Source organism: Hippocampus bargibanti, linkage group LG11, assembly GCF_051943395.1.
Source record: "Hippocampus bargibanti isolate YZ-2025 linkage group LG11, ASM5194339v1, whole genome shotgun sequence".
NCBI lineage: Eukaryota > Metazoa > Chordata > Actinopteri > Syngnathiformes > Syngnathidae > Hippocampus > Hippocampus bargibanti.
Window position 1 is genome coordinate 8427501 of NC_142744.1, and position 14223 is coordinate 8441723.

General features: G+C 43.3%; 1 protein-coding gene across 14 annotated transcripts in view; it reads left to right on the plus strand.

Annotated features, from left to right (window-relative positions):
• Positions 1 to 14223, plus strand: part of LOC148891393 (receptor-type tyrosine-protein phosphatase F-like) — a 232682-nt gene that overhangs the window by 166770 nt on the left and 51689 nt on the right. For 9 of the 14 annotated variants that reach the window (XM_089009063.1, XM_089009067.1, XM_089009066.1 and 6 more), the window contains 3 exons: positions 7124 to 7150; positions 11685 to 11802; positions 13112 to 13684. In XM_089009063.1, the coding sequence (XP_088865189.1) occupies positions 7124 to 7150; positions 11685 to 11802; positions 13112 to 13684 (718 nt within the window). The remainder of the gene's footprint in view (positions 1 to 7123; positions 7151 to 11684; positions 11803 to 13111; positions 13685 to 14223) is intronic. The other 5 variants (XM_089009069.1, XM_089009071.1, XM_089009076.1 and 2 more) reach the window with 1 other exon arrangement.

A 14223-nucleotide genomic window follows, 5' to 3' on the forward strand; every position in this document is an offset into this window, starting at 1 on the left:
CCCCCCCCCCATGCCCTTCCTCACAGTGTGATGACTCACCAAAGACCCCAATAAAATCGCAACTGTTTTTCTCCCACTGCCTGCGAACATTAACGGGAGCACGCGTTCGCGCGCCGCCCTTCGCCGCTTCCATGAAATCATCTCATTTTTCATACATGCCCTCGTCGGCCCCGCCTTGCGGGAAAGCGGCGCGTGTACCGGTCAAGCCTTCCACGACGAACAGACATCGCCGCGCCCTTGAGCGAGGGACGCTATTAACCCTCATTAACAATCGTAAATATCCCGCCGTCTTCACACCGCCAAGGTCAACTAAATCAGTGGGATATATATATTCTTTCACAATAGGACATCCATTTGTAAAAGGCTGAGTAAAAAATTGTTGGTGTGGACAGATGTCGGCATAAAATTAGCATCATGAGTTGGAGGGTAGCTCGGGGTTAAGTGTGAAGGCTTTGGTTGCATAAAGAACAGGGTGAGGGAATCCGATAGTAACTGTATTTTGTATTTGTAACTGTATAATTGTATTTTTTTGCAGTCATCATGAATGTTTGATCGCTTTTGAGCCAAAGTTAAAGGACAACCGACTGCATTTTTTTGTTTCCTAACTGACATGAGAAAAACGTTTTATAGCATCTAAAATACCCAAAACACGCGGGCTGATATTTTTAGTCAAATGCAAAACACCAATAAAAATGACTGATAGTGTCCCAAAACTACTTCAAAATGAACTCGGAGATTGGATTGGATTTGCCTTTATTAGTCTCGCAGTGGATAAATTTGGAGATGGCGTGTTTCAGATGGTCCCGCCCCTTTGTTTGTGACGTCACACCAGGACGTCTTGCCTTGCTCTAAAATCTAAACAATGGCTTCAGATTCAGAGAATATACTTTCTTGTTACTCATCCAGTTTGAATATGATTCAAATAATTCTGAAGAGGAAAGCATAAATGTTTGCAATCGATTAAAGAAATCCTTCCGTATCATTTTGAGGCGTCTGGACTCCCATGTAGCGTCCCAGAAAATGCACAAATGGCGCCCAAGCTCCATTGGAAATGGGATAATTTGTCTGCTGGGAATTTGTGTCAACTAGTATCAAATAGTAGTCTTGGTGCAACACACAACGATTCACCATTGCGTTATTCATGTGTTTTCCTTCTAATTTTGCCATCAACACGAAGACCAAACAAAGTACCCAAAATGCATTGTGTGTCGCTTTCTCGGTCAGGGGCGTTCCAGACGTGATCAGACACTCGCACACCTCCTTCATATTTTGCTATTATTTCTTTCTTAAATGCAATAGTTGTGCGCACTACTTTTCTTTTTTCACTTGTAGCAGCTTTGCTGCTTGCACTGACTTTCTTTGGAGGCATGATTAGGGGCTAAAACTCTTCGTACGCCTGTATTAAACGCGAGAGCAAAACGCAGCACGTCCGCACGCGACAACAGTTGGTCACGAAGAGAGCGATCTACACCCGTACGCCACTCAGCATCCCATCCTCGCGTACGCACTCACGCCTCGTACCGGCGTTCGAACTCCGATTTTTGTTCGAACTACAAAGAAAGAATTTCTCGAATTTTTTGTTCGGACTCCGATTTGTTCGAACTGTGAGTCGTTCGAAAACCGAGGTTCCACTGCAATTTGAATATCCTTCATATATACCGTATGTTCCTCGCACATCGACACCGAATGGGTGCTTGGACCACTTTGAACGTGTGCAGCAGATAAAATGGCGGCTGGCGCCTTCTTGCCTGCACATGAACCTGCCGACTTGAACTTGACGTGATCCCGGGCGGGCTTTTATGCCTGGTTTGTGCCAGTGTCACGCAATTAACACATCTCGCAAATTGCCACTCAAGTCAGTCCTGAAGATGCTTCTCTCTCTCTCTCTCTCTCTCTCTTAAAAACCCGCCATTGTTGCCGCCTCTGACGATTCTCTATCTCGTTTGCTGTTTCCCTTTTTCCACAAACCGTTTGCGTCATGTCGAGAGAGCCTTTGCGTGCAAGTTGGTTCCCCTCGATTTGGTCATCGAGCGTGGGCCACCTGCACAGGCCTGCCCGGACATTGGCGAAAACAAGGACCACACAGACTGTTAAAAACAAGACAAGTAATGCTCAGACAGCCGTTTTCTCTACCCGACCGTCTCGCCACGCATCGTCTATCCTCTCACATATCAAAACCGTGTTGACACACAACACAAGTAAGCGCCTGTCAAGGGGTAGTCGGAAAAAATAAAAACACTTTAGCTGTCAGAGAAGACCCATTAGGTTCTTATTCTTAACTCATTCACTGCCATTCACGAATTTATTCGGGAATTGAAAATATGACGTAGAACGCCATTCCCAAATTTGTTTGGGTTTAGTTTTTTCATGCTTGGGTGCCGATAAAGCGCTGGCCATAACCTGTGGCAATGTTTTTTAACCATGTTAGCGCTTTCTTCCAGCTTCTGCTGTTGTTAAAGCGCTATATTGTGTCATGCTAACAAACATTGTTAGCCGCCATTTCACGCTCAGATAAATCCAGACCCATATAATTTAGGAATGAACTATTCTGATGAAATAAGAGACTCTAACGATTCTTACGCTGCATTGAATGTTTATACAGTCCTAAAACTCAATATTCTTTGGGTCCTGGAATTCGAGTAAGAATGACAAAAGCCCTGACACTGGAGTGAACACATTTTTGCACATTGTCTGGCAGTGAATGAGTTAATATACCATATTTTTTTAAGCTGATCATGCGCGTTATACAGTAGCCGGTTGCGCCTTATACTGTATATGGAAACGTTTTTAAATATGTCATTCATTGAAGGTGCGCTTTATAATCCGGTGCGCCTTATAATGTGTAAAATATGGTACATGTAACAAAAATTAGGGGACTTTTTTTCATTTTTGGAGGGACAATTTACAGTGCCCAATTAACCCACCATGCATTTATTTGGAACGTGGGAGGCAACCGTAGCACCCGTAGAAAACCTACTAAGGCACAAGGAGAGAATATTGAAACTCCACACAACTCGACCAGGGCCTGGTTAACGTTTTCTGAACATACAGTATTTTTCTTTGAATATATTGACTTGGAAATAACACGAAAATGTATGAAGTGAGACGGAAATATCACGTTCATTGACATTGGATCACATTGACCTGTGAATAGTTTTGGTGTACCAAACAAGTCAATTTAGCATGCACGTTAAAAAACATTCTTTAACTTTATCTAAGGTGTTAATGCGATTGGATGGCGAATTCTGTCTGCATCGCTATCACCTCTCCCTCTACTCTTATCTTTGGCTTCCGCTCTCCTCCTCACGCTAAGTCGCAATGCTACAAGGACTGTTTCCCGTGTGTGTTGTGTGTGTGCGTGTGGGCACGACAAGCACCTCTTTTAAAACTCCAGCCCACACAGCACCCTCATTTTCCGTGCTAATTTTAAACCAAGATGCCAGAGCTAACAGCGCGATGCTATCGACCCCTACCCTTTTTCTTTTTCACAACCGTGACGGACGGAGGGGGCCGCTTTTTGCTGCTTTGCACTTCGGGTAACCTTTAGGCAATTATTACCTGTGATAAAAGACCCTTTTTCACAGTGCGGTGCTTACTTGTTTTTTTCTCGCTAGCACTCTTATACGACACGAAAAGGTCTGCTAGGGGTTCTAAATGACAATGTGACACACAGTTAAAGATAAAACACCCGTGGTATTTTCACGTCTGCTTGCTTGCCTGTCCTTTTTTTGTTTAAAACAAAGGAGAGGGAAAAAAATCTAAAATGTTGCTTCTAAAACTGCTACTAGCGATGCTAACCATCGGCTTCCGCGTGTTGTTTGGTATATTAGTTAGTATGACACAAAGATTATATTAGATTTGATTAGATTACTGTTAGATTGGATTATCGTTAGAATATACATGTATATATTAGATTAGATTACATTAGATTATGTTATATTAGATTAGATTGGATGACATTAGATTAGATTAGATGACATTACATTAGATTATATGACATTACATTAGATTAGATGGCATTACATTATATTAGATGACATTACATTAGATTATCCTTTATTAGCCTCACGGTGGAGAAATTCCCATTTCACAGCAGCAAAATTCTGAAAGGAAGAGTAAAGGAAAGGAAGTAGAAAAACAAAATACAGGAGCTGCTGTAAAGGCAGCCACTCTCGAGGCGCCATTTTGAAGTCAAAACAACAACAAAAAAACAAAATAACAAATAATGAGACTCAACATACTAGAGTTACAGCGTCTTTTCGTTACCTTGAAGCTTTTTTGTTTATTAATTAATTACTGTTTGCCAAACCGCGAAAGAAAATTCATCAGAATTGTTGTCTCATACCTTCCGAATCCGGGTCCCTCAGAGCACCGGAGTGAAGCAACAATAAGGACAAACGCATTGTTCAGGGGAAAGCTCATGAAGGTGGTCAGCCCGCCTGCCAAACAAAATTAGAATCGGCAGGCGCACCATTGCACTCGATCCTACATTTATCGGTGACAGTCATCGGAAAATGGAGTGGCTTTGTGGTTGAATGCGCCTGGCCGCCTGTTTCTCTACACCCACTGCCCATGTTTACCCACATTCAGCACCCTTCTTTCTCAGCTCCATTTTCCCTGACCGTTCATGCGTTTGTTGGTTTCACACGTTTGTATTGGCCCGCGCGTGTGCGCGCGCGAGTTTGTTTCGCTTCACCGCCGCAGATATGAGTTGAATAGAAAAGCACCTCAGCCCGTTTCACTCCATCACTAATGGCAGCTCCTTCTCTTCCACATCGCTCGTCACGCCACCGTCACCTCGTTCTCGTTTTGATAGGCGCGAATCTCAACCCGTGTCATCGCATTTGCATCCGCCGGGCGACAGTGGAACTCAAAACGGCTAACGGTTGCCGTTGAAAATGTTGGTAAAAGGAGATTTGGGATGAGACGGAAAGCTAAAAGGAAACAAATGAAGCAGTCAGCTACAGCGCCGCCATATATATTTTATATTTATATCAGTGTGTGGGGAGCGGGGGGCTTTGTCCAGTTCCTCCGGTTTCCTTCCACATTCTAAAAACAAGCATGGCAGGCTGATTGAACACTCCAAATTGTCCCTGGGTGTGTGTGTGTGTGTGTGTGTGTGTGTGTGAGCGAATGGCTGGCAACCAATTCAGGGTGTCCCCCGCCGAGTGCCCCGAAGACAGCTGGGATAGGCTCTAGCACCCACTAACGACCCTAATGAGGATTTAGCGGTACGGAAATGGATGGATAGATCACACTTTATTTTTAACCCATTTACGCCGAGCGTGTTCATATGAACACAGATAAATTCATTTTTAAAAATTCCAACTAAAATCAAAGCAGAGTATCAAATAGGTTCCAACGGAGTATATAATTTACAATAATATAATTATAACACTCATGTTACAGCATTTGTTGATTACAACTGTATTGGAGGATAATGGTCTCATTGTTTGCATGGTGGGACCATTTTAACACGGTATTATTTTCAATTTCTAGCAGTTAAATGGCCCAAAAATGTTTTTTTTTTCCCACCCATCCTGGTCATTACTCTGACTTAGCGGTGGTGTGCGTGTGAAAAGTTTCCTCTCTTCACTTCTTTTTGTTTATCTAGCTATTCAGCTATCTATCTCGCTGTCTACCTGGTTATCTAGCTAGCTAGCTAGCTAGCTGGCTCTATAGCTTGCACTTTATTTGCTATCTATTTGCTATGTATTAGCTATCTAGCTGTCTTGCTAGCTATCTGTTTACTGTCTAACTGGCTCGCTAGCTAGCTATTAGCTATCTATTAGCTATTTATTAACTAGCTATCTGGCTACCCAGCTTGCACTTTATTATCTATCGATTAGCTAGCTACATATTTTTCTATCTTCTTCTTTTTCTTTTGGCTTTTCCCTTCAAGGGGCCGCCACAGCGAATCAAGTGTCCTCCATCTTCAGAGGTTTGATTCACATGTTTGATTTGGCCAAGCTTTTACGTCGGATGCCCTTCCTGACAGAACCCTCTGTATCTATCCGGGCTTGGGACCGGCACAAGAAGACACTGGCTTATGTCCCCTTCTACGTACAGAACAGGCAACTCTATGAATTTAATAAAGAGCTCTACAAGAGTGATTGAACGCTTGTGCGTGTGGCTGCCGCTGCTCACCCACAGAAAAAGTTATCCTGTGACTGTAAAATGACCTTGAGAGTTTTGAAAGGTGCTTATAAATGAAATGTATTATTATTATTATTATTATTATTATTATTATTATTATTATTATTATTATATAATTAACAATAATTAATGTGGCAAGAGACAACATTAAAGCATTTGACGATGAATTTATCTGTGTTCGGCATAAATGGGTTACATTTATTTTGCCGCTGTAAAAAAAAATCCACTTTTCCTATTATATTTCTTATTTTTCACTTCCATTTCATGCCAAATCCCACCCCAAGTCCTCACCGCGATCTCCCAACGCCTCTCACCCAATCGGTGAACTTGGCCCTGAGTTGTTGAAGTACTCCGAATTGCCGATAAATGGCAAGCGTTTGCATTCCGCATGGACGAGTTTTGATGCCGGGGCGCAAGAACAGTGGCGCCGGTAATAAGATTTCATGCTCGGTGTCGGAGCCGGCAGCAGGAAATGGGCTCTCGCGACCCCCCCAGGAATCTCCCAGGGCGAGCAAAAAGGAACATTTGGAAAACATATTGAAATGTAATGAATCTTTAAAAAAATGGGTGTGTGGGGGGGTTGCGAGGGAAACGCTTTCCACCAATGAAACGTCCAGTATAGTTCCGTCTAATGGAGATGTGTTGGATCATATTTTGTTCAGATTGATTGGCAGATGGGAAAACAAGGCAGTGCATCATAACAGCAGAAAGTTTCACAATCATTCCCCCGACCTTGACGACACACATTCAACTTTTTTTACTGCCTCTCCTCCATCACGCTGTCTCTCCCTCTCTCCGCCTTCTCTGCCACTTGCTTCCTCTGCGTGACACCTACATTCATCTGTCTCACAGCGGAGAAAAAAAAAGTCCAAGCGCTTTTTTTTTGTTGTGTTGCTTCTTGACTCATTCTCCTCCTCCATGCACCCCACCCTGTGTACTGTGTGTGTCTTGTCTTCTCTCCCATCAGTTCAATATTACGGAGTTCACCGAGCATGTGAGTAAGCCTCGTGTGTGCTGCTGGGTTTGCCTTTTTTTTAACCAGGTTCCCAATCCGCAGTTTGGGGTATTGTTTGTGTGTTTGGGTTGAATGCCTGATTCTGTGTGTGTGTGTCCTCTCGTTTATATGTGGTTATGGGGACAAAAACCTGTTTACACAGTCACGTCCTGGGGACCATTTGACGTATGGGGACAAAAAAAGCTGGTCCCCATAAAGAAAACCCCATATAAAAAAACTTTTCAGAAAGGGTGGTCTCCAGAAGTGATGATCCGAAAAGTGGTCCCCAGAAAGCATAAAAATGCGTATATGTGTGCGTGCGTGCGTGTGTGTGTGTGTGTGTGTGTGTGTGTGTGTGTGTGTGTGTGCCTGTGTTTGTGTGTGTTTGTGCGCGCCGCACTTTAAACGCATTTAATTTGTGTTCTCGCGTCATGCGTCACAAACACAGCAAAGAGACATTCCTCCGAAATTGGGGAAAGTGAGGTCTTCACGGTAGAAAATACAAACTACTATTTAAAATGGCGTCGAGGCAAATAACACATCTTGTTTGAATGACGACAGAAGAGTCAAAAGTTATGAAAATGACCGATTGACGACTGGTGCGGAATTAACTCATTCACTGCCATTCCAAAATTTATTCGGGAATTGAAAAGCATGAAATGGAGCGCCATTCCCGAATTTTTTCTTGTGGTGCGTTTCAAGTTTCAATCAGTGATCTGGGAATGTTTTCCCTCCCACGAGGGGGCAGCATTTACCTTTTGTACAGCCGCCCCCACTTCCACCTCAGATAACTCCAGACCCATATAACTTAGGAACTAACTCTTTTTTCTGATGAGAGAAGAGAGCCTAAGGCTTCTTGCGCTGCATTGAATGTTAATGTAGTCCTAAAATTCAATATTCCTGTGGGTACTGCAATTTGAGTGACAATGACAAAAACCCTGGCAATGGAGTGAACACATTTTTACACATCGCCTGGCAGTGAATGAGTTAAGTAGCTTGTGATTTCTTCTCTATGCTTAAGCCTCAAATGAGTTGTAATTTTGGCCCGAACTGTTTACGCCGTGTAGTAATATTGACACTACTTTTCTGACAGCTCCCATTTCAATGACACTAGCCCACTGGTGTCAAAGTTAAGACCCGTAGGCCAAATCGGGCCCGCCACGTTATTTTATTCGGCCCACGAAAGCAAATCAAGCATGTCATGTTCCATGTTGTTTGCTGAAGTCCAAACACAAATTTCAAATTGGTCCATGTAAACCACAATTACAGTCATTATTCTTCACTTCAGATTTGAACTATTGACTGTACTTTCCGGTGGATAAGGCGCACCCTGAAGCTTTCGTTTCATTTTCTTGAAAGGATGAGCCTGCGCCTTATACGCAGGTGTGCCTTATATGCACCTTATACTCCGGTGCACCTTATACACCGCAAAATACAGTATTAATTAATTTGTTGTACAGAGCGTACACCAAATGTAATATATCGATCAGATAAAACATTCTAATAGTTTCCCCAAATTCATAACGGTCCTCGAGAGGAAACCATAACTACAATGTAGCCCCACACCGACTGTAAACTTAGACGGACCCGATAAACTCCGCCTCCTTTCTGTCGCTCTCTGTCAGATAACTCGCTCATTAGACTTAAATTGATTCCAAAGACGACACGGCGATGACATACAAAAAGCTCATTAATAAAAGCGTCGGATGGATTTTGCGCCGTCAGATTGAATTTATCACGGCCGCCATTGGTGAGCCCCTCGTTGTCGTCTATATTTATCGCGAGTTCAGTCTTCAAAATGCTCATCGATGACTGCGCGCCTGTCAAATCGCCCGAGGCAGCCATTTTATTTGACGTCATCCTTAAAGGACAACCGACGTCACTTTTTTGTTTCATAACTGACATCAGAAAAACGTTTTAAAGCATCTAAAAGACCCAAAACACGCAGTATGATATTTTTATTCAAATGAACCAATAAAATGACTTAAAGTGTCCAAAATCTGCAAAAAATTGAGCTGTGAATTGGGCATTTTCAGAAAGTCCCGCCCCCAGTTCGTGACGTCACGCCAAGACGTCTTGCATTGCTGGAGAATCAAAACAATGGCTTCAGATTCGGAGAATATGCTTTCCTATTACACATCAAGTTATGAATATGATTCAAATAGTTCTGAAGAGGAAAGCATAAATGTTTGCAATTGATTAAAGAAGTCCTTCCGTGTCATTTTGAGGCATCTGGACTGCAATGTAGCGTCCCAGGAAAGAGGCAGAAAATGGCGACCAAGCTCCCTGTGAGGAATTAATCAGCCCGTTTCCACAGGCTGATAAATTCCTTATATGGAGCTTGGTTGCCCTCTTCTGGCTCTTTTTGGTGCAACATGACGTTTTCAGACCAAACAAGCACAGCAAAATGCATTGACGTGATGGAAGGACTGCTACAATGTGTCCTTTTTTCGGCCAGGGGCGTTCCTTCAGTGACATCACGTACGGACTCGTCACCAAGTCAAAAACAAGACTTCCGAAATATTCAGCGTGAGTCTTAAAATGTAAAATATAGCTATATGCGGTGGAATCTTATTAAAATACGCTCAGTAGAAGTCATTTGAAGCCATTTTACAAATTATGGACACAACTTGTCCGGAGACTTCGGTTGTCCTTTAAGACATTGCTTGAAAGCAAACCTGTTGTCCTCCTGCGCGTTTTGTCATCTCAGAGAGGAGGGGGCGGCCTCATTTTGATGACAGCCCGCCGTTCCACACGCTGTCACGTGTCGGCCTTTCGTGCCGTGTTATCAACTCGTCTTCATCAGCGCCTTTGAGCGTCAGAGCCGCGCTGTCTTATTGTTCCCGCAGAAGGAGAAAATTGAAAGAAACCATCTGAGTCGGCGCCCGTGTGTGTGTGTGAGACTGTTAAAGTCATTCCGTATGAAGAGAATAATTATTCCAATGTAAAGTTAGAATACTCTTATGATATAATGTTCCAAGAATCGTTTATAGTCCCATTTCTTGAATGACATGCAAATGACGCCAAATCTGGTTGCCACTAAAAGCTGTTCTTTTTTTTTTTCGATAAGCTATGATAATTTAATCAAAAGTGGACTCATCGTCATATATTTTCCTATAACTGTCGATTAAGAGAGTACCAATATGTGTGTGAATGCATATACTGTAGCCCACCTACTTTTGTAAAGAAAAAAGAAAAATGCAAATTGAACTTGTAAGTGGTGAGTATGCTTTTATTTATTTTTTTCTTTCATGCAATGTTCATGTCTGTGCGCTGTTCCACCCAAGCGTGTCCATGTTCTTATATACGCCGGCCCCCCAGCGGTACTTATATGGGAATCCAGAGGTAGCCCATCACCGGCGTTATTTTATAGACATCATCAAAATGTCCATATCCCCCCTTTTTTTGTCGTGAAGAGCACTCTCCGACATTTCTGTGCCACATTGACGAATGCCGCAAGGAGTTGTTGCACGACAGCTCCATGGTGTACCCGCACTAAGTTATTCATATTATTCCAAAACGTCATTATGCAACGCTGTCCCTCAATCAAATCAGGCAGTTTTCGTCGATGTATTATGAGGCGTACAAACTTTTTTTTAACATTTCAAGATGGCGCTTACTGCAAATAAATCGCAAAAGCAGTTAACTCATTCACAGCCAGACATGTGCAAAATTGTGTCCACTCCAGTGCCATTTTTGTCATTTTTTTGTTGTTGTTCAAATTGCAGGACCCACAGAATATTGAGTTTTAGGACGACATAAACGTTCAATGCAGCGTAAGAAACCTTATACGGTCTTCTTTCATCAGACAAAAATAGTTAATTCCTAAAGTATATGGGTCTGGGTCTTGAAATGGGGGCGGCTGTACAAAAGGCAAATGCTGCCCCCTCTTGAGAGGGAAAAACATTGCCAGAGGTCTTAGCAACCTCGCAAGAAAAAACAAAACCTGAACAAATTCGGGAATGGTGCTTCACGTCATGTTTTCAATTCTCGAATAAATTTGGGAATGGCAGTGAATGAGTTAATATGTACATTCCGCATGCCACCAAGACTAAATGATGTGACAGAGCGTGCTCTGTTGTCTTTATTTCTACCTTGCATCATGGCGGTTAACAAGAATAACCTAGTATGAGTACACCCTTGCACAGCAACATGATGAAACAATCTCAACTCACCAAATTTTTAACACTCAATTGACCCATTTCTGTTGTGAAATGAATTTAGCATCTGGAGGTCTCCCGCACGGCTGGCGTGAACACTGACACGCTGGTGATGGTTCCCGGTTGGTTGATGGGGTTTGAAGTGTGCCTTGCCATTGGACGTGGGAGTTTTTCAAGAAAAAATTCCCAGGCCAGCTTGTGTGTGCCCTTTGGAAGATTTTGGATAGTTTTTTTGAGGGGTGCTGTGAACAGATTTGACCAGGATGCCTTCCCAGTCGATGGCGGATGGTGTCGGGTTGTTTTTGCTCATCTGAGAAGGCTTCTTTGTATCGTTGTTTATAAATTGGGCCTTTGTAAATGTCGCCGCATCGCAGGAGGCCTTCATTACCGGACTGCAGTCGGAGACCACCTACTCAATCGCCGTGGCGGCATACACCACCAGGGGAGATGGACCTCGTTGCAAACCTAAATTGGTCACCACCACTGGAGCAGGTGAACAGTCTTCCTCCATTAGACTATTTAACATCATTTATTTTTACAGTATAATTGTTTACTTAAACCAGTCATGTCAAAGTCCGGCCCGGGGGCCGATTGGGGCCCATAGTCAATTTTCATCCGGCCCGCAGTTTTCGTCATAATATCAACGTCTGGCCCGCATATAGAGGGAATACATTGGGCAGTAGCGCTGTTACCTGCGTATGCTAAGTGCTGCCATCTAGAGGCTCAAGTACGAACAGAAAATTAGGATAGGAGTAATTGACTAAATGAGCCTCCCAATTTTCGTTTGTTTTTTTTTATCACGCCAATCAACCAGAGAACAATGACTGTATTTTCCGTTGTATAAGTCACACACAAAAGCCTTTGTTTTTTTCAAAAGATGATCCTGCATCTTATACTCAGGTGCGCCTTATATGTGAAGTAATATTGAGGTACAACAGATCTCGCAACTACTGTCAGCAGCCACCGACTCCATTCCCCCCCACTGTATAAGTAGTGCGGAACCCCGACCTCTACTGTAGTGGATTATAATGTGGTTTGCCTTATATTTGGAAAACATTTTTATTTATTGAAGGTGCGCCTTATATATGGTAAAAAGTTTGAAAAAACACCATTCATTGAGGGTGCGCCTTATACTCCGGTGCGCCATAGACCAGTGTCTGAAACTCCGAACAAAAAGTTAGCGGGCACCATGGCAGACAACTCTGAAAAGTTGCCTGCCCCATTTTCAACACCTTGAAACACAATAAGACGACTAACCGCAAAAAAAAAAAAAAAAAACATTGTTGCGAGGTATAAATGTTTTTTTTTAATTAGGGAAGTACCTACCACAAATGCTCCCTTGCTTAATTTATGGTAAATATCCCTTGCTGAAGATTTTCAGAGTCTCGCAACTATTATAATAATAATACATTTAATTTCCATTTCCCTCTGTAGAAGGAGTAGTGGGATACATACAACGTAACCCTAGCCTCTATTGTAGCACCTTATAATGTGTGCCTTATATTTGGAAGACTTTTATAAATGTATATATTGTATTTGGAAAGTGTTTTTCATTCATTGAAGATTCGCCTTATACTCCGGTACACCTTATACAACGGAAAATACGATAATTGCTGTTATGTAAAGAACGTCAGGCAAGGTTTCCCCCCCTTAGATTTTTAACATTCCAAATCTGGCCACCTTTGCAAAAAGTTTGGACACCCCTGAATTAAACTGATTTTCCAAAGGCCAATATGATTGGATGTGTGCTTAAAGGGGGTGTGGCCAGTTTAAATTTGACTGTTTATTATCACGATTGTAGTACCCGGCAAGCCCACCATGATGATCAGCGCCACCATGGGCAACACGGCGCTTATCCAGTGGCAGCCCCCCAAAGATATGGTGGGCGAACTGATGGGATATCTGCTGCAGTACAAGCGCACCGACGACGACGTGTACACGTCGCGCGAGCTGCGCAGCACCGACGACCACTACACGGTGACGGGACTGCACAAGGGCGCCACCTACGTCTTCCGCCTGAGCGCCCGGAATCGCGCCGGCGTAGGCGATGCCTACACCAAGGAGATCGGCACTCCCGAGGACGTACCCTCGGGTTTCCCATTAAATCTGCATGTGACGGGTCTGACCCAGTCCAGCACTCAGCTCACCTGGGACCCTCCGCTACTGGCCGAGAGAAACGGCAAAATCGCGTACTACGTGGTAGTCTACCGGGACATCAACAGTCAACAAAACAGCACCAACCGCACGGGGGACACTCGCATAACTATCGGGGGCCTGAACCCCGACACCACCTATGACATCCGTGTGCAGGCGTACACCAGCAAGGGTGGGGGGCCATTGAGCCCTAGCATCCAGAGCAGGACCATGTCCAATGGTATGTTTTAGATACAGACGCTCCCCTACTTACAAAAAATTTCAGTTACAAATAACGGTACATATGAATATTTTTGCAGGTACAATACAGTTATACCTCGGTTTATGAACCCCTTGGCTTACGAACTTTTTGGTTTAATAATGTTAAATTGATAAAAATGTAACCTTGGCATACAAACTATTTTTCGTGATACACGCGGAGCTGCCACAATGAGTGATGTATTGTTCGCGAACGAGCCCGTTCTCCTAACAAGAAAATGGCAGCCGATTGTTTTTGTCCTCTATTCCCCGCCCCAAGTCTTCGGTTAAAGCCACGTGATTGGTCAAGAACGCAGCATTGAATGGAGGGGGGGTTAAACATTAAAGAGAAGATTAAACAGTGGAATTTGGACTAGTTTCAACTTTGATAGTTCAAAGGCAGAGTGTAGACTGCAAGGTTAAAATATCCCATCAATCAGGCTCCACAAACTACCCGCACAAGCCATCTGTACACTTGATGCAAAAAGCTATCAACCCAGCTAAACAGAACACAGTTGATGA